The 22,029-nt window shown below is 37.7% G+C and overlaps 1 protein-coding gene across 1 annotated transcript; it reads right to left on the reverse strand.

Moving 5' to 3' along the window:
- Positions 1 to 14,199: 14,199 nt before the first annotated feature.
- Positions 14,200 to 16,352, reverse strand: LOC131162864 (uncharacterized). Its single transcript, XM_058119468.1, has 3 exons — positions 16,147 to 16,352; positions 15,944 to 16,065; positions 14,200 to 14,798 (listed from the first exon to the last, which is right to left on the reverse strand). The coding sequence occupies exons 1-3, from the start codon at positions 16,350 to 16,352 to the stop codon at positions 14,200 to 14,202; spliced, it is 927 nt and encodes a 308-aa protein (XP_057975451.1).
- Between the last annotated feature and the right edge of the window lie 5,677 nt (positions 16,353 to 22,029).

Below are 22,029 nucleotides of genomic sequence, written 5' to 3' on the forward strand. Positions count from 1 at the left end.
TATGAGGTGTATTTAATTGGTTTCCGTTTGGTATTGGTATAAGTTTGTTTTTTTCTTTTATTTGGTTTGATGCATGAGGTGTTTTTTATTTGATTATTATGTAAGTTCCAAGTGTTCTTTTATTCTCATAATATTCCCTCGCTATAAGTAAGGATTATTAATAAAATTAAGAAAGGAAATGCCGTCCTCTTTTACCAAAAAAAAAATATCACAAATATTTTTGAGTTATTAATTTATATAAATAAAGTATAAATACACACATAGAATTAAAATTTAATTAAAATGTTTAATTTTTTAAAAAAAATATGATAATTTAAGAATCATTTAAGTTATGATAATCATACTAAATCACAAATGTATTCCAATCTGATTTCTAAAAGTTCAATTAAAATAATTGGCCGAATTATGAAATTATGATAACAGTCTTCCCTCTTCAATTGTCTAGGGTCTTACTAAATTTAGCATATTTTGAATCTTCCCATCATGGCATCATTGATACAAATATATACGTGTGTGTGTGTATATATATATATATATATATATATATATATATATGTATGTATATTATAATGTAAGAAGTGAAAGAAGAGGAAGTCAGAGGGTGAGGGTGGAGGGCGCAAGATTTGGCCTCTCTGTCTGATTATGACCCTCAATGATTTCAAAGTTTCATATATATATATATATATATATATGCATAGATATATGATTGAGAGATGGGGGGTGGTAGCTAGGTGCTTAGGGCAGATAGCTTAGGGGTGGGGTGGGGGTGGGGCGGGGGGAGGAAGGCAACGTTCTGGCTAAAAAAGAAAAAAAGAAAAAAGAATGAGGTGCTTTGAATATGAAGGGGGTAGGTCGGTAGGTGTGGGGTTGGTTGTCCCTCAATCAACCTCCTTGCTGAAAACATCCACCAGGCTCTCTGCGAGGGAGACCGTACAACTATATCTCCCATTGATGCATGCCTCAAATCGAGTCTTCACTCTAAAAAATATTCAAACAAACAAAATGAAGTTTTATGGTCCTCATGAATCTCTCCAATTACAAAAGATTTTTTTTTTCTTGAATTTTTTAGGTGAATGGTAACTTTAATCTTGTAATTTTGTTTGTGTATTAGGAATTATGATACAAGTTAAATAATATTAGATTATTAATTTATCTAAAAGTTTAAATTGTTAAGTTGTGAATCAATTATATTAGGTTTTTTAGCACTTCCCCGTGCGTGCAGTCTGATAACACGTAAAGAGATAAATGCATAATAAAATTTAAATATCATAAAATAAATGCGGATGATGAGACTAGCACTCACGACCTCCTGGTAACCAAGTTTGATACCATATTAGATTATCACTTTACCTAAAAATTTAAACTTTAACTTTTAGATAAAGTGATAATCTTATAGATAATTAGATTTCAGATATTAAATTTAGAATTTAGTATTTAATATAATTTTATATTACATTTAATTAAATTCACATAAATTTAAATTGCATATATTTTCAAAACAGTAGAAAAATATATCGTCAATATACAAATTCTGAGTACATAAAAATTTATTCTTATTTAACTTGTAATTTTTAATATTCATTCTTCTATCCTTGACAATATTAATAAAAGATTAGCATATTAACAATGTTGAACTAGATTATATATATAGAAAATAAATAAATTTTATCTTACATTTTAATAATATTTATTTTTTTATTTTTAATATATATTATTTGATGTAGGGATAAAATAATGTGGAACATGAGTTTATTTTTTTTTAATTTTCAAACAAAATCCTTCATTCAAGCAAGGCATAATACATTTTATGCTAACTTTTTAACCACAAAAATACGATCATTATTAGACTTTATGTCTAAATTATAAAGGATATATGTTCGATAGTGACTCAATATCAAATTAATAATTAAGGATAATTGAAATATTGTTGCTATTCAATTATTCAATTCAACCACTCATGTGTATTGTTTGGGTGGAATGGGACCAATTCAAAACTATCAAAATAAATAAATAAATAAGTGAAATTGGAAATATTTTAAGCATGTTATGTTTTGTAACAACCTCAAAAATATTTAGAGGTAGTGATCCCAAAAAAAAAAAATTAAAAATTTAATTTAATTTAATTAATTGATTAATTAATAATAATTATTAATTAAATAATATAATATAATATTAATATAATATATTATTAGATAAGTTAACTAAAGGATCCTTTGGATCCTTCAAATTGAAGTAAACCAGAGGGTTTATCCAATAACCTGATCCAGGAAATAAAGAAATAAATAAATAAAATAGAGGGATGGAAAATTTAGAAACAGGGACAGCATGGCCTCGTCGACAAATCTTAGTTTTCATCGACGAGTGCCTTTCTAGGGATCGTCGACGAAGTTCTAGTCCTCGTCAATGAAGAGATACCAAGAGGCCGGAATAATTTTGGGCTTTAGGTTCGTCGACGAAGCCTTGTGGTTGTCAACGAACGACCTTCTGCGACAAGCGGCCGGGTCAAAGACTTAAAGGAGAAGAAACATAAGATATTTTGAAAATAAATATCTTTTCTCTATTCCTCTCTCTCTAACCTACGAACTATACTCTCTCTCTCCTCGATTTTCTCGTCGATCGTCGCCAGATTCAACGATCAGAAGTTATCACTAAGATCTAAGAGTATTTCTCTACAAATCTAGTAGAGTGGATTTTTGATCTGGGCATTTCGGGCCCCACTCCAAAAAGCTAGGGTTTCGGCCTTTTGGGGCATTTTTTAGGAAAACAGGTAAGAGGATTATATTATGTCAGTTAATCTTACAGATTTTACCGATTTAAAATGTTGGAAATGTTTATATGTGTAAAATTATGGCCTTTCTAGGTTTTTCGAGCTTAGGGTTCGGTTAACCGACTTTATTTTCAAAACCAACCAATTAAATTCAAATATGATATTTTTAGATTAAAATACTCGACTTTCTGAACATTTTCACCATTGGGAATTTGGGATTTGAAACCATAGGGGTATTTTACAACGAACCAAAGGTGGTAGGGTTGATTATCTCCGTTTTTCTTGTATTTAGTTATATATCTATATTTTTAGTGAAATAATAACTTGGAAATACTCATACCCTTATTTTCAATACAGTATTTATTTTCTCAAGCAGCTGTGTATTTATGAATTACCTAATGAAAAATTGTGTGGCATGAGTATAGTTTTTAATTGGCATAAATGAGCAAGTTTTGTGTAATACTGATATGATACGATGGTTATTTGACAATATGTAATATGACGGTTAGATGTTGAGTTTATGATATACCAATTTTTACCGAGACAGTATACAACATATATTTTTACAGAACTACAAAAACAGCTATTGTTTAATGTAGTTTCATGAAAATGAATTATGATTTCAGTTTTATACAATGTAAATTGCCATATATGACTGTAGAGCCCTGTTGATATGATGTTATGTTATAAGCACGGTACTATAGCTATATATATATATATATATATATGTATATATTGTAGGGGTGCAACCACACATCTTAGATAGAGTGTGGATATGGGAAAGGCGACTGGTGGCCTGGGTAAAGTGCTCCCTGATGCAGAAATTTCAGGACCCCATTTGATGCAGTAATTCCGGGTGACCCTGATTTTGGGCATAGGGTAGGCACCATCTTACTACTTTATGTTTGACTTAGCTATAGTTGGCCAGCTATATGTTAGGTCTAGCCTTCGAGCCGCACATCCCATCATTGGGGGAAGCATGTCGTATGTTATGTTTAGCGTAACGATGCTAATTCAGCAGTACATGTTGTATCTTCTAGACATATATGGGCATATTTACTATAAAAAGGACTATATTGAGCCAGTAGTATGTATTTTTAGATATACGGTCTAGTATAGTTTTAAAATGCCAGTTAAATGATTTAAAATTTAGCAGTAATATGTACACACGAAATCTCATGTTAACCACACACTGATGATAGTATAAGCAGTCTTACTAAGGGGTGTCTCACCCTATCATATAATTCATATTTTAGGTCCTTAGAGGGATCGAGTTTAGCATACCATCGGGCTAGTTTTTTATCGTTGTTTGTTTTGTCAGAGCCAGTGAGTCATAAACAGTAGTTATGTTCCTTTTGGGGGTTGTAATAGTAGAGTATGGATGTAGTATGTATATATGTATGTATGTTAGGAAACAGTTAGAAACTCTGGTAAGTTTTAAAGGATGTATGTTTTTCCACTGTGTATGTTTATACAGATTAGTATGGAACACTCGTTCCCCTTATTTGGGCGGGTTGTGTATGTATGGTATCAGAGAAATATATGTTATGTATGTTTAGTAGCACTCTGGGCCCACCTAGAGGGTCGGGGCGTTACAAGTGGTATCAGATAAATGTATGTTATGTATGTTTAGTAGCACTCTGGGCCCTCCTAGAGGGTCGGGGCGTTACAGGTGGTATCAGAACCCTAGGTTGCTAGGTTCTACAAACTAAGTCAGATGGTCTTACCAGAGTATAGGAGTTAGAGTAGGACAAGGATAGGAATGGGTGTGATAGGACTTTCAAGTTTGGCTTCGTAAGCCTAGAGATAGAAATCGATTGGCGGACTTCTGTATTTTTCTGGATTGATCGACGGGTTCAGAAAATCACCACAATCCATTGACGGTTTTGTTTCTGAGTGGAGAGACGAAACTTGAGCTAGAATGGGAGTAATAAGTTGGTAGAGTGTATTGTCATTAGGGACGTTAAATTATTAAAGTAAGTCTTATGGTAATGTAGTTGTAGCAGATATGTAGGGTACCAAGATTCTAAACAACTTTCTCGATTATCTCTTCAAGATGGAGTCCAAGGATAACATTGCTAATGCTGAAGGAAGTAGCAATGAGGGAGCTGGCCATGAGGTTGGTAGTGACACTACGGTGGTACTTTGGGACTTCGCCCAACAGTTTATGGCGGAGGTTATGCGGAATTCTAAGGGGCAGGATCGTCCCACGGTTGAGCTAGGAGGTTCTATTGAACAATTCACCCAACTAAAACCCCCTACCTTCGCAAGGGGTACTGACTCGATCCGTGCAGAGAATTGGATTCAAGAGATTGAAAAGATAATGGTTGTTCTGCATTGATGGATGAGTAGAAGTGCTTTACGCGACGTTTAAGTTGATTGGAGAAGTCGAGAGATAGTGGGAATTGATAAGGCTGTTGGAGAAGCAGAGACTGGTACCAGTGGCAATGACGTGGAGCCGTTTCAAAGAAGTGTTCTTTGAGCGGTATTTTTCGGCCTCTGTCAGGAACAAAAAGATGGAGAAGTTCATAAGCTTGACTCAGGGGCAGCTGATAGTTTAGCAGTACGTCACCCGATTAATGGAGCTGTCCTGATTTGCTTCTTTTATGGTACCAGATGAGGTGAGAAAATCTTGGAAGTTTAAGGAGGGTCTGAAGAAGGAAATCCTGAAGCAGGTGGTGATACTGTAGATACAGGACTTTGCTACTCTGGTGGATAAATCCACTATGGCAGAGGAGAGCCTGTAGGGAGATACAGAGGTCCAGGACTTGAAGAAGAGGTCGACACCTTCCAATTCTTACTCAGGTGTGAGGTAGGGTCCTTGGAAGAAATATGGTAGTGGCGGAGGCCAGCGGCAAGAGACGGGTGGTGGTACATCTCAGGGTACCATAGCTTCCTCTGCTTGTCCTACTTGTGGCAAACGGCATGCAAGGAAGTGCATGATGGGTTCAGGTGTTTGCTACCGGTGTGGTAAGCTAGGGCATCTGGCGTGAGATTGTGGCATGCCAGGGAGCAGTGCAGCTCCACAGCAGCCATATCAGGGAGGCTATCAGGCACCACGAGGTAGATATAAGAGGGGTACGACTCAGGCAAGGGTGTATTCTTTAACTCCTGGTGACGATGAGAACGCAGGAGATGTGGTGACAGGTAATATTTATATTCTTTCGAATAAAGTTGTTGTACTATTTGATTCAAGAGCGACGCATTCCTTCATTTCTCTGGGATTCATCAAACTATGTGGGTTAGAGGTACAACTATTAGATGATGAATTAGCAGTGGCTACACTGTCAGGGTCAGTAGTCGTATGTACTAGGTGTAAAAACTCCAAAAAGAGATATAAAAGATTAGTAGAATGATTTCAAAAAATAATAATAATAATCATCATAATAATAATAATAATAATAATAATAATAATAATAATAATTAATTAATTAAACGAATTTAAACAAAAAAGAAAAAAATTAATTAAAATTAATTTTTATTTTATTAAAAAAATATTATTATTAATATTAATTAAAATATTATTATTATTATTATAATATTTATAAAACTTATATTTATTCTTCTTCTTCTTCTTCTCCTTCTTTTCTTTTCTTTTCTTTTCTCTGCAACTCTCTGAACTCTCTCTCTCTCCTCACATTCTCTCTCCCTCCCTCCTCGATTTCGTGACGGATTTTTGCCCGATCGAAAATCTGAAGATACCACTAGACTCCATTTCCCGCTGTTGTCATTTCTACTGAAGCAGATCGGTAGTAGGAGCGGCGTAGGCGTATTCCCTCGGATAAACCATTTTTTCCTTTTTCTTTAATTTCTTGCAAAATATAAGCCCAATTGACTGACGGACACCACCATGAGAATCTAGGGGTGATTCTCTACAAGTCTAGCATGACGGAATTTTCGTGGGAGTGTCGGGCCAAAACCCCAAATTTGGGGTGCAGAGGTTATTAAGAGGCTTATTTTTAATTAATTAGCATTACTTTAAAAATGCTAAAATATTAAGCATTTGGGACTGAAGTAAGATTTCTGGAATTTAGGGCCGGGTGAGCACCGCAGGTGTAAATTTGGGACCCGTAGGCAAAATTTGGAAAATTAAGTGAGGATGTTAAATAATAGTTTAAATATTAATTTGAGGTATATAGAACCTAGGAAAGGCTAGATGAGTATTATTTTGGAGAAATAGATTAATTAATCTGGGGAAAATGAAAATTTCAGAAGTTGAATTTCGGGCGCCAAGGGCGTAGGATTTGGGTCCTAACGAATTTCTCAGTAGCCAAGTAAGGGAATAAATTAAAGCAGTTATTTTCCATGCAAATTATTATTAATTATAAGTAAATTTACTTTCAGAAAAGCATATGCTATATTGTTTATTATGAATGAAATGTGCGATTGGGAAAATACTGCTATGATAATTAAAATATATATGTATGTATGAGATGCCGAAAAATCACGATTTTAGAATATGAAGTATGACTTTTAACAGCATATGTGTGGCATAAATATTATTTTATGTGAAATGTATTAGGATGTGAAAGATTTTACGAACAAAGCATGATTTCAGGTATTATGAAAAGATGAGTTATGTTGTGATGATTTTGACGATTATATGATAAATGATTTATTTTCAGAATATATATATATATATATATACCTGAAACAATTTTGGCGCGAGGCCATGTATTTATGTTATCGGCACGAGGCCGTATTTATGTTATCAACACGAGGCCGTATATATGTTATCAGCACAAGGCCGTATTTATGTTATCGGCACGAGGCCGTATTTATGATATCGACACGAGGCCGTATTTATGTATAATTTCAGCACGAGGCCGTAATTACTATATTTTTGGCATGAGGCCGTAATGATGTTATATATATGATCATGTATTATATGTTATCACAATCAGGATATTAGTTTAGTTCAGTTCAGGAGCTCAGTATCGTAGCTATATTGTAGATCAGATATCTACGTCAGATTAGTGCTAACCATTCCACGAGGGGATGGGAGATGGATAGTTGATGTGGCTTTCAGTAAAGTGTGGACGTCCACTTGGCAGTCCGGACCAGGGTGTGGCGGACTCATCGTACTTACAGACATATTTGACTCGGCAGTGGTCGACCAGCCATTGTCGGGTCCTGCTTTCGGGCTGTACAACCCGTCATGGGGGGTAATACATGACACCAGCTAGCTATTCATCCTGGGTTTGTTTCAGTATTACCGGTATAACAGATGTTTTATGTATGATATGACTTATTAGAAAATATGAAAGCATGTGATTATTCAGTATGATATAATGAACGTTTATGAAATATGAAATGTACTGTATACATATAATTGCATTAAATATTCATGTTGCCACACAACTGTATTTAATTTATTTTCCCTTACTGAGAAGTGTCTCACCCCCAAACTTAATTAATTTTTCAAGAGCCCCTGAGAGACCGGCAGATCAAGGCCGCTGTTGAGCTAGTGAGATTACCCTCTGAGAAGGGTAAGATTTTGTAACAGGTGTCCCCGCTACCCACGGGTTCGGGTTGACCATTTGATCTATTATGTGACATTTTATGTTAAGAAATTGAGGGATGTTACAGTAGGGTGATTCGAGATTTTCTAGTAGAGATTCAGGGGAGTGTACTGCCAGTTAATTTAATTGTGTTTGATATGCACGACTTTGATATCATTCTAAGAATGGACTAGCTAGCGGCCAGTTATGCAAGCATCGATTGTCGTAGGAAGGAGGTAGTATTCAGGCCTCCCGGGGAGCAGGAATTCAAGTATATGGGGTTGTGTGTGCGCTCTGCATCATGGATCATTTCAACCATTTAGGTGAGGAGGTTACTTCTGGAGGGATGCCAGGGGTACCTTGCGTCTGTGAAAGAAACACTGAGGGAGGAGCTTAGATTGGAGGATATTCCTGTAGTAAGGGAGTTCTCGGATGTGTTTCTAGATGACTTACCGGAATTGCATCCTGACCGCGAGGTGGAGTTCGCTATTGAGTTGACTTCAGGGACGGCACCGATATCAAAAGTTTCGTATCGAATGGCTCTAACAGAACTCAGGGAGTTGAAGGAGCAGCTACAGGAATTACTTGATAAGGGCTACATTCGACCTAGTATTTCATCCTAGGGAGCACCGGTGCTATTTGTGAAGAAGAAGGATGGGTCGATGAGGATGTGCAACGAATATAGAGAGGTTAACAACGCGACAGTGAAGAATAAATGTAATGCCCCAGCCCTTTATACGGCCCTGTAGTGATACTACATCTGTCTCTGATAATCATACATATACAACCCACCCTAAAAGGGACATACATTCATACTGAACTGTAATCCCATGTACAACATAAAACATAAACATTCATACTGAATCTAATAGACAAACCAGAGTTTCTGATTGCATCCTTACATACATACTATCGTACTTGAAACATAACCTATTCTTACAATCCCCAAAAAGACATTCTGAACTAAGTCTATTACATGTATAAAACACTTACGTAAACTACACACAAGACTACGCTCCAAGTCCCTCTAGCAACTAAGACTTGTGCCCTACAGAACCTGAAACAAAGGTTGTATGTTAGGGTGAGACACTTCTCAGTAAGGTAGAAGATATTACATCAGTGTGTGACAACATGTATTTAAACCAGTAGAAAGCAGTTACATATTTAAAACATTCTCAATCCTGTAATATAGGAGATAAATATATAATTCCAGCAATAGATAGTTTAGCATCATAACGTGCGAGAGTTCCCGAGGTTAGGGTAGGGTACAGGTCCATACACTATACAATCCTTTGCTCGGTACTCAAACCTGTGACTTTACCCATTTTAGTTTTTAAATCATGTATATGCATATTTAGAATACCGTCCAACTTTGAAATTTCATAACTAATGCCAACATTACCCCTTGGCGCCAGTTGTGCTGTCATAAATCCCTAAACAGGCCCTACCTCGAGCAGGCACTGTTAGTCATTATGGTTACTATAGTCCGACTTAATCCACCTGGTCCATTAATCCACCAGTGGCCACACCTACCCAGCTGACTATCTTGATACCCACACTGAAAATCAAATGTGTGGTTGCACTGTATACAGATTATAGCAACGGTACCACACTCACATATATAAAGCTTTTAAGGCTTTCAGATATTTAAGCTTTTTAAAGTTTTCATAGTAACAAGCTGCAGTCCCAATATCATATATACAATTTAAAATAAAAAAAATTAACTTGTTTCCAATTCATAAATCACCTATACAGTTTCAATATTTTCACAAACTCATTCATTCATCCTGTGGTATAAACCGGCACACACTCTCGATTTAACCCTTTTCACATACATAACTCGGTATATAACTAACACCTATTTTCCATATTTTCAGATAGCAAAATGGAACTTTAGTTCCCATAGTTCATATACGTATTTAAACAGATTCACATATTCCATTTCATATCATATGTCACACTCATTTGGTCAAAAATCTACTATATATAGTATATAACTCGAAAAGTAACATTTCAACAGAAAACAAGGGGTTCAAGCATCTCCTACGTTAAGTTTAATGCAAATAAAGAAGTTTTGAAAAGTTTGGAGATCAAACGCCAAAACCCTCATTTTTACCAAAACCATAAAATCGTAAAACCGACATTTTTACCCCGTGAAACTTTGCAAATAAGTAGACAATACGTGCATATAAACATAAGCTAACTTTCTAGCGATTTAGTTTTCTAAAAAGACTAATGTAAATAAATCCCCTTACCTTTCCCGAACACTAAAACACGAACTACATGGCTCCAAAATAACGAATCGAGTTCTCATAACCTAAAAACCAAAGAACAATACTTCAACAAAATCCTATTTACTACTTATCTACCAAACCAAAAACAAACTTAGACCCTTACCTTGATTTCTGGATAAAACCCAAAAATCCTCAAAACGAAGATTCGATCCGCTACAATCGTAGAGGTTTTCCCCTTGATCCACGTGGTAACCTCTGATCGTCGAAACAAGCGACAAATGACGAAGGATCAAAGAGAGAGAGAGAGAGAGAGAGAGAGAGAGAGGGAGGGAGAGAGCATTTGGGTATCTTAACCCCTAAGCAATGAAAAATGATATTTATAGACCCCTTGACTCGGTCAAATTCGTCGACGAGTGGTGTCTTCGTTAACGAGCCATAAAAGGCTTTTTGTCAACAAACCTATTCCTTCGTCAACGAACCCTAGTCTAATATTTTTTCCCTGTCGGTCAGGATCTTTTCATCAACGAGGCTCTGAATTTCAGCAACGAAGCGCAGAAGGGCCTTCATCGATGAGAACCTTGGCTTCGTCAACGAAGCCTACCAAAATTACCTTTTACCCTTTTTTGATTTATTTCCTTATTTTATGGGTTCGGGTCTCTACAATTTCCCCTTTTTATAAAAAATTTCGTCCTCGAAATTTGTTAACTGTTTCTAAGCATAACCTTACCTTATGACTTAGTTCTACTGAAGAGTCAGCAGCCACCCACATAGCGGCTCCGACCCAAATTTATTACATACCCTCACTTATAGCGTAGGAATACCGTGGTTACAACGTGATGCTTCGAGAGATTACAATACACATACAAAACTCTCCCAAAGACCATATCTAAATAATATGAACCACCTATTCTACCATACATACATACATTCTTACTTACATGTTATTCTACTTACCTTTCTAACTTTAACTATCTCTTAAATAATTAAGGGTAATTCTGGCGTATTTCTGACTCTAATTCCCATGAAACTTCCTCCACTGCGTGATTACACCATAATACCTTCACTAACGGTATCTCCTTAGTCCGTAACACCTTCTGATTTAATATCTGCACCAGAATCTCCTCGTATGCTAAAGCATCACTGATATCTAGAGGCTTGTAACTCAACATGTGCGAAGGATCGGGCACGTACTTCCTCAGCACTGATACGTGAAAAATGTCAGGAAATCTGGATAGTGCTGGGGGGTAATGTCACTCGATAAGCAACCAGACCTACCCTTTCTAGGATCTCAAATGGCCCAATGCATCGAGGGCTTAGTTTCCCCTTCTTCCCAAACCTCATTACTCCTTTCAGTGAAGCAATCTTCAGGAATACCATATCCCCTACCTTGAACTCTAGCTCTCGTCGACGAGTATCTACATAACTCTTCTACCAACTCTGAGCTGCCCTGATTCTCGTTCTAATAAGCTCGACCTTTGCAGAGGTCTGCTAAATCAGTTCCAGTACTAGTATCTGCTGCTCGCTTACTTGATCCCAGTACAACGGAGACCGACCCTGACAACCATACAATGCCTCATATGGTGTCATCTCAATACTGGTCTAGTAGCTGTTATTATACGCAAATTCCACAAGTGGTAGATATCGTATCCAACTATCTCCAAAATCTAGTACACATGCCCACAACATATCCTCTAACTTCTGAATAGTCCTCTCAGACTGTCCATCCTTCTACAGGTGAAATGACGTACTGAATGTAAGTTGCGATTCCAAGGCATCCTATTGACTCTTCTAGAATCAAGAAGTAAAACGTGGGTCTCGATCTGAAATGATAGAAACAGGGATACCATGGAGTCATACAATCTCCTGCACGTACAACTCTGCCAGCCTATTCAGAGAATAGCTAACTTTGATTGGAATGAAATGTGCAGTCTTTGTCAGCCGATCTACCATAACTCATATAGCATTTTGCCCATGCACTGCCATAAGTAAACCAGATACGAAATCCATCAAGATATGCTCCTATTTCCACTTGGGAATGTCAAGTGGCTGAAGGGGTTCTGTTGGCCTCTAGTGCTATGCCTTGACCTGCTGACATGTCAAGCACTGCTTTACGAAATGGGCAATCTCTCTTTTCATGTTTGACCACCAGAAAGATTCCCTAATATTTCTATACATCTTCGTACTTCCAGGATGTACGGTGTAGAGCCAACGGTGTACCTCCTCCAGAATAACCTGTTTAATCTCGGCGTCATTTGGTACACAAACCCTACTGTGGAATTTCAATATCCCATCACCAGAGATATTGAAATACGGCTTTAAACCACTATGTACCCCTTCCACAACCTCTGCCAGCTCTTCATCTATCATCTAAGATGTTTTGATCCTCTCTTGTAAGGTCGGTTGTACCACCAAGCTAGCAAGAAAAGTTTGGTGATTTCCTTCCACTACTTCCAAGCCCAACCTTTCTAGGTCCATACAAATCGGATGTTGAACTCCCACTGCTGAGATTAACACATCAACTAACTTTCAACTCAGAGCATCATCTACCACATTTGCTTTTCTTGGATGATAGCTAATGGTATAGTCACAGTCTTTTATCAACTCGAGCCATCTACAATGCCTTATATTCAGCTCCTTCTGGGTGAAAATGTACTTAAGACTTTTATGATCAGTAAAAATCTCACACCTTTCACCGTACAGGTAGTGTCTCCACATTTTCAATGCAAACACTACCACTACTAATTTCATATCATGTGTCAAGTAGTTCTTCTCGTACTCTTTGAGTTGATGAGAAGCATAAGCAATCACCCTTCCCTACTGCATTAGAACACACCCGAGACCTTTCTTAGAGGCGTCACTGAAGATAACAAATCCACCATCCTCAGATGGAATGGTCAGAACTGGAGCAAAAACCAACCGATGTTTCAACTCCTAGAAGCTCAACTCACACTCATCGGTCCAATCATACTTCACGTTCTTTCTCATAAGTCATGTCAAAGGACCTGATAAACTGGAAAACCCTTCTAATGAATAGTCGGTAGTATCTTGCAAGACTCAGAAAACTTCTAACCTCCTGTACATTCTTTGGCCTCACCCAGTCCACTATCGCTTCTATTTTACTCGGATCCACTAATACCCCTTCTTTGGACACCACACGCCCTAAAAACGCAGTCTGTTCTAGCTAGAACTCGAATTTCTTTAGTTTAGCGTATAACCTCTTCTCCCTTAGCATTTGTAGTACTAGTCTCTAATGAACTTCATGTTCTACAGCATTCCTGGAATACACTAGGATGTCATCTATTAATACCATGACGAACTGGTCTAAGTATTCGTGAAAGACTCCGTTCATTAGATCCATAAATACCACAAGTGCATTCGTCAAACCGAAAGGCATAACCATAAATTCGTAATGGTCATACTAGGTTCAAAAAGTTGTCTTTAGATCTCCGCTTTCATCTTCAGCTAGTGATACCCATATCGTAGATCGATCTTAGAGAAGATTTGTGTGCCTTGTAGCTGGTTAAACAGATCATCAATCCTAGGTAACGGGTATTTGTTCTTTATCGTCACCTTGTTAAGCTCTCTGTAGTATATGCACATCCTTATCGAACCGTCTTTCTTTTTTTACAAATAACATTGGTGCTCCCCAAGGCGAAACGCTCGGTCAAATGTACCCTTTATCTAGTAGCTCTTGAAGCTACTCCTTCAACTCTCTCAATTCTTCTTGAGCCATACAATATGGAGGTTTTGATATTGGTGATGTACCTAGAACCAACTCTATAACAAACTCCACCTCATAATCTGGAGGTAATATCGAAAAGTCCTCTAGAAACATGTTTGGGAACTCGCACACTACTGGAATCCCTTTCAGTTTACGTTCCTCTTCCGGCGTGTCTTTCACCAACGCCAGATACCCTTGGCATCCCTTCAGGAGTAACCTCCTAACTTGCCTACCTGAAAGGATCTGTGGTGCTGAATGCACACACGACCCTAAGAACTTGAACTCTTGTTTCCCTGGCGGTCTAAATACCACCTCCCTCCTATGGCAATCAATATTAACATAACTGGCAGATAACCAGTTCATCCCTAAGATGATATCGAAGCCATGCATGTCAAATACAATAAGACTGACTGGTAGTACCCTCTCATGAATTTCTATTGGAAAATCACGAACTATTTTACTACATACAACTACAGAACCTGATGGCGTGGCTACAACTAGTTTATAATCTAACTGTTTACCCTCTAATCCACACAGTTTAACGAATCCCCGCAAGAGAAAGGAATGTGTTGCCCCTGAATCGAATAATAAAACAGCTTTATGAGAAAGCATGTAAATGATGTAATGACCTGCTTAATTTCCATGTTTTTTTTTATATATACTATAACATTCTACATGCTCTGATACCATACTAGTTAAACCCAATTATCAACCCTAGCAGCGAGAAGCAGAAATCATATAGACATAACCATATGTATATATATATATATATATATATATATATTTATATAATACCAATACTAGAGTACTAACATGTTTCCCCAAAATATACACATATACCAGTTTCCCAAAATACCCTCAACTATAAATTTGTAAAGCATATCTCCGTACTATATTCATATTCTCAAGCCAACCATACTTTAATACATAATATTCATAATTTAATAAACTGTATAATATTTTAAAATTACCTAGTATAGCATATTTCCCTTACCTGACTACTGGAAAGCCCCTATGGTATACTGACCTAACACCTGCAAGGCCTCCTACACAACACCCTGAAAACAACATTTTCCAGAACAGAATATCAGTATTTCTCTGCCTATATCATTTCCTATAACTGTCATAGGGCCAAAAACAGACTAAAAGGCCTTACCCTGAATTGGAATGAAATTCAACTTCGTTTCACCAACGATCCGCTCCAGCAGACTTGCAGAGAACTTCACCAGAAGCATCGTGGTGGCTTTGAATCGTTGATCCGGTGACTGGCAGGGCTGAAATCAAAGAGAGAAGGGAGAGAGACCGTAGGAGAGAGAGAGAGAGAGAGAGAGAGAGAGAGAGCACTGAAAATGTGATAAAAATTCGAGTTTTCACTATTTATAGGGCCATATTCGTCGACGAGACACGTCACCTCGTCGACGAGTCCTTCAGTAAATTCGTCGACGAACCTTACCCTTCGTCGATGAAATTCAGAGTAGCCCAATCCCTCACTCGGTATTTTCTTGTCGATGAAATGGGACCTTGTCGACGAGATCTTGAAGACCTTCATCGACGAATCCCTGTATTTGTCAACGAAGCCTGGAAATTCTTGAAATTATTATTACACTACAAATGATACCTATGACTACATCACCAGCGTTCTCTGCGTCACTTGGAGTCAGGGAATACACCCTTGCCTGAGCTGTACTCCCCTGTTGATCATCACGCTACACCTACGTACCTCCGTTGTATGGCTGTGGTGAGGCTCCATCGTCCCTCAGCATGCGACAATCTCTTATCCGATGTCCCATATTACCACACCAAAAACAAGCCTCTGTACTCCGCCTACACTCTTCGAAGTGCCTAATACCACAAGTAGTACAAACAGGAGTGGATGAGGTACTCTAAGATGTACCACTACTGCCCTTCTTTTAGGTGCCCTGCCTCTTGTCAGAGTAAGAACTGAGGGGCGCTGGCCTCTTCTTTGGAACCTGGACCTCTGCGTCCTCTTGCAGGCTCTCCTCTATTACAGTGGCTTTATCTACCAGAGTAGCAAAGTCCTGCAACTGTAAGATTGTTGTCTGCCGCTGGATTTCCTTCTTCAGATCCCTCTGAAACTTCCAAGTCTTCATTGCCTCATCCGATATCATGAATGGAGCAAATTAAGATAACTCTTGGAATCTGGTGGCGTACTGCTGAACTGCCAGCTGCCCCCGTGTCAGACTTATAAATTCCTCCATCTTCGCGTTTCTGAAAATTACCATTCAAAGAATATTTCTCTGAAACGGGCCCACGTCATCGCTACTGGTATTGGTCGATGCTCTTTCATCATTTTTACCGACACCCACCATCTCTCCGCCTCCCCTGACAACTTGAACGTTGTAAAGGTTACTTTTTGCTTCTTTGTGCGGTTTAGAACATCCAGGATCTTTTCAATCTCCTAGATCCAATTCTTAACTCGAATCGAATTTGCACTTCCTATGAAAACAAAAGGCTTCAGTCTGGTGAACAGGTCGATGGAGCATCCCATCTCAATTGTGAGACAGTCCTGCCCTTTATTCGTTCGCACCACCTCAGCCATAAGCTACTGTGTGAAATCCCTTAGTACACTCATAAAGTTGCTGTCAGCCTCATGGTCTGCTCCCTCGCTACTACTACCTCTAACATTTGCAGTATTATCCTTGGACTCCATCCTGAAGAAGCAATTAAGAAAGTCGATTAGAAGCTTAATAACCTAAGTATCAAATAGTACTACAATAATATAGACTCATTTCCCTAAATCCACATTCCTAATACTGACATAATAATTTAACATTCTCATTCTAACTCAAGTTTCGCCCCTCCATTCGGAAACAAAACCGTCGATGGGTTGCTGTGATTTTCTGAACCTTTCGATTGATCCAGAAAAACACAGAAGTCTGTCAATGGATTTCTGTCTCCAAGTATACAAAGCTAAACTCAAGATCTTATTCCCATCCTAAACTCTGGTATAGTCTAATCTACAGAATCTAGGAACCTAAGCTCTAAATATTTCCCTAACCAGGCAGTGCAAACCACATCATACTTTCGGCTGGCTAAGGCTCTGATACCAATTGTAATGCCCTGATCGTTTATGTAACAACCTGCTTAACTTAATATAAGAATGAAACTTAATAAATAAAATAGTCAACCCGAACCCGTGGGTAACGGGGACACCTGTCATTCATAGCGGAAACCTACGCAGCAGTAAATATAAATCACATTCTCAAAATCATAATATACATAATACCAGAGTTTACTACATCACCAAAATACTGTATTTATATACAACCTCCAAAGCATCAAAATAACCCTAGGATCATACAACAAAAATCTCCTAACCCTAGATCAACGCTTACCCTTCTAGCAGGGAAGCTCAACTCGCTCAGCGGCGGCCCTAACCCGCCGGTCTTTCTGGGTTTCCTGAAAATCATTTAATGTTCCGGGGGGGGTGAGACACTTCTCAGTAAGGGAAAATAAACTAAATACAGCTGTGTGGCAATATGAATATTTATCGCAGTTATACATACTCATTACATTTTATATATCTAAAAACATTCATCATAACATGGTGGAATAATCATATACTTTCATATTTTCTAATAATTCATACTGATCATGAAATGTCTGTTATAGCTAATAATACTGAAAACATACCCAGGATGAATAGTTAGTTGATGTCATGTATTACCCCCCATGGCGGGTTGTGCAGCCCGAAAGCGGGACCCGACAATGGCTGGCCGACCACTGCTGAATCAAAAATGTATGTAAGTGCGATGGGCCTGCCACACCCTGGTCCGGACTGCCAAGTGGACGTCTACACTCTACACTGAAAGCCACATCAACTATCCATCTCCCACCCCCTCGTGGGGTGGTTAGCACCAATATGATCATAAATATCTGATCTATATCTACGGTACCGTGCTCTTGAACTGAACTAAACTAACATCGGGGTTCTGATAACATATAATACATGATAATATAGCTTTTAACATAAATAGATTGATAGCATTTCTATAATTTTATAAATACGGCCTCGTGCCGAACATTTCATAAATACGGTCTTGTGCCAAACATTTAATAAATACGGTCTCGTGCCAAAATCATACGTAAAACACGATCTTGCATCGGCTATCAATCACGGCCTTGCGCCAAATATCTCATACATATCATTCTGAATAATAAATCAATTATCATGTATTTTCAACATCATTTTGTACTGTAACATTTCATATTCCTAAAAACATTCTTCATTAGTAACAAAGTCATATCGTAATACTTTTCACATAAAATATATTCATGCCACACATTTGCTATAAAAGCCATACATTGTATTCTAAAAATCATAATTTCTAGGATCTCATACATATATATATATACATTTCAACATAACAGCAGTATTATCCCAAACGTGCATTTCCTTTGTAATATACAGATATAATACATGCTTTCCTGAAAATAAATTTACTTATACATAATAATAATTTGCATGGAAAATAACTATTTTAGTTTATTCCCTTACCTAGCTACTGAGAAAAGCCCCTATAAATTTTGGTCTCACACGCATAGAATTTCCTATTCAACACCCTGAAATCGACAACTCGTAGAACTAATCTTCGGTATTTTCATATGAATATCATTTCCTATAACTACAGTATGATCAAATTTGGCATTAAAAGTCTTACCTCAACTCAAGGATGATTTTTGACTAGCTTCCACCAACGATCCGCTCTGGTAGATTTGGAGAGAACTTCTCCAGGAGCGTCGTGGTGGCCTCAGATCGTCGATCCGGCGAGCGACGAAACCAAAATCGAAGAGAGAGGAGAGAGAAACCGAAGGGAGAGAGAGAGAGAGAGAGAGTGTGTGTTTTTCTTAATTTTGTGCATTTAAATCCAGATTTCTACTATTTATAGGGTTAGATTCGTCGATGAGACACGTCACCTCATCGACGAGTCCTATAGAGAGTTCATCGACGAACCTGCACCTTCGTCGATGAATTTCAAACTTCCCCAAAACCCTTTCTCGATATCTTCTCGTCGACAAACTTGCACCTTCGTCGATGAATTTCAGACTTCCCCAAAACCCTCTCTCAGTATCTTCTCGTCGACGAAACTTAGCTTCGTCGACGAGGACCTGATGATTTTCCTCGATTAATACTCCCAAAATGCAATGTCGTCGACGAATGCTTCGGTTTCTATTTCCATTTACCTTCCTCTCTATTGAAATACCATTTTTATTATTCAAGTCATTACAATTTATACAGCCCCAGAGTGCTACTACACCTGTCTATGATAATCATACATATATAACCTGCGCTGAAAGGGACATACGAGTGTTTCATACTAAACTGTTATCTCATGCACAGCGAAAAACATAAACATTCATAATGAATCTAATAGACAAACCAGAGTTTCTAATTGCATCCTTACGTACATACGATCGTACTTAAAACATAACCTGTTCTTACAATCCCCAAAAAGACATTCTGAACTAAGCTTATTACATGTACAAAACACTTACCTAAACTACACACAAGACTACGCTCCAAGTCCCTCTAGTAACTAAGACTTGTGCCCTGCAGGACCTAAAACAAAGGTTGTATGTTGGGGTGAGACATGTTTTAGTAAGGTGGAAGATATTACATCAGTGTGTGAATACATGTATTTAAACCAGTAGAAAGCAGTTACATATTTAAAGCATTCTTAATCCTATAATATAGGAGATAAATATGTAATTCTGGCAATAGATAGTTTAGCATCATAACGAGCGAGAATTCTTGAGGTTAGGGTAGGATACATACACTATACAATCCCTTCGCCCGGTACTCAAACCTATGACTTTGCCCATTTTAGTTTTTAAATCATGTATATGCATATTTAGAACACCGTCCAACTTTGAAACTTCATAACTAATGCCAACATTACCCCTTAGCATGGGTTGTGCAATCATAAATCCCTGAACAAGCCCTACCTCGCGCAGGCACTGTCAATCATTATGGTTACTATAGTCTGACTGAATCCACCTAGTCCATTAATCCACCAGTGGCCACACCTACCCAGTTGACTATCTCGATACCCACACTGAAAATCAGATGTGTGGTTGCACTATATCCAGATTATAGCAAAGGTACCGTGCTCATATATATAAAACTTTTTAAGGCTTTCAGATATTTAAGCTTTTTAAGGCTTTCATAGTAATAAGTTGCGGTCCCAATATCATATATACAATTTACAATAAAACAAATTAACTTGTTTCCAATCCATAAATCACCTGTACAGTTCCAGTATTTTCACAAACTTATTCATTCATACTGTGGTATAAACTGACACACACACTCTCGGTTTAACCCTTTTCATATACAAAGCTCGGTATATAACTGGCACCTATTTTCCACATTTTCAGATAGAAAAATGAAACTTCAGTTCCCATAGTTCATATACGTATTTAAATAGATTCACATATTCCATTTCATATCATATGTCACACTCATTTGGTCAAGAATTCGCTATATATAGTATATAACTCGAAAAGTAACATTTAAACGAAAAACAAGGGGTTCAAGCATCTCCTACATTAAGTTTAATGCAAATAAAGAAGTTTTGAAAAGTTTGGAGATCATACGCCAAAACCCTCATTTTTATCAAAACCGTAAAATCATAAAATCGGTATTTTTACTAGGTTAAACTTTGCAAATAAGTAGACAATACGTGCATATAAACATAAGCTAACCTTCTAGCAGTTTAGTTTTCTAAAAATAGTGATGTAAAAAAATCTCCTTACCTTTCCCCGAACACTGAAACACGAACTACACGGCTCCAAAACAACGAACCGAGTTCTTATAACCTAAAAACCAAAGAACAATACTTTAACAAAATCCTATTTACTACAGATCTACCAAACCAAAAACGAAGTTAGACCCTTACCTCGATTTCTAGATAAAACCCAGAAATACTCAAAACAAAGATCCCATCAGCTACAATCGTAGAGGTTTTCCTCCTAATCCACGTGGTAACCTCCGATCGTCGAAATGGACGACGAACGGCGAAGGATCAAAGAGAGAGAGAGAGAGAGAGAGAGAGAGAGAGAGAGAGAGAGAGAGAGAGAGAGAGAGAGAGAGAGAGAGTGTTTTGGGTTCCTTAACCCCTAAGCAATGAAAAAGTATATTTATAGAGCCTTGACTGAGTTAAATTCGTCGACAAAGAGGTGCCTTCGTTGAAGAACCAGCCACTCAGTTCGTGGACAAAGCTCTACCTTCGTCGATGAACCCTATTTGGATATTTTCTTTGATTTCGCTCGGTATCTCCTTATCAAAGACTCTCTGAATTTCGGCGACGAAGAGCTAAAGCGACTTCATCGACGAACATACTACCTTCGTTAATGAACCCTGCTGTAATTCCCTTTTTACCCTTTCTTATTTATTTTCCTTATTTACGGGTTCAGGTCTCTACAATCTCCCCTTCTTATAAAATTTTTATCCTCGAAATTTGCTAATAGATACTATGCCTATTCTACACTTATGACTCAGTCCTACTGAAGAGTCGGCAGTCACCCACATAGCAGCTCCGACCTAAGTTATTACATACCCTCACATATGGCGGAAGAATACCGTGGTTAAAACATGATGTTTCGGAAGATTGCATACCCATACAAAACAGACGTACATGCAGAGGATGATGTTTTGACTTTGTTTTGGGCTGTTCACCCTGGCTTAGTCCAGCCTTCGGGCAACACAACCCGTGTCATGGGGGAAGTAAATGATGTTAGTTATAAGGAATTATCTTATATGCATATTTGTGGATTTATGTAAAT

This window comes from Malania oleifera, chromosome 8, assembly GCF_029873635.1.
Source record: "Malania oleifera isolate guangnan ecotype guangnan chromosome 8, ASM2987363v1, whole genome shotgun sequence".
Classification (NCBI taxonomy): domain Eukaryota; kingdom Viridiplantae; phylum Streptophyta; class Magnoliopsida; order Santalales; family Ximeniaceae; genus Malania; species Malania oleifera.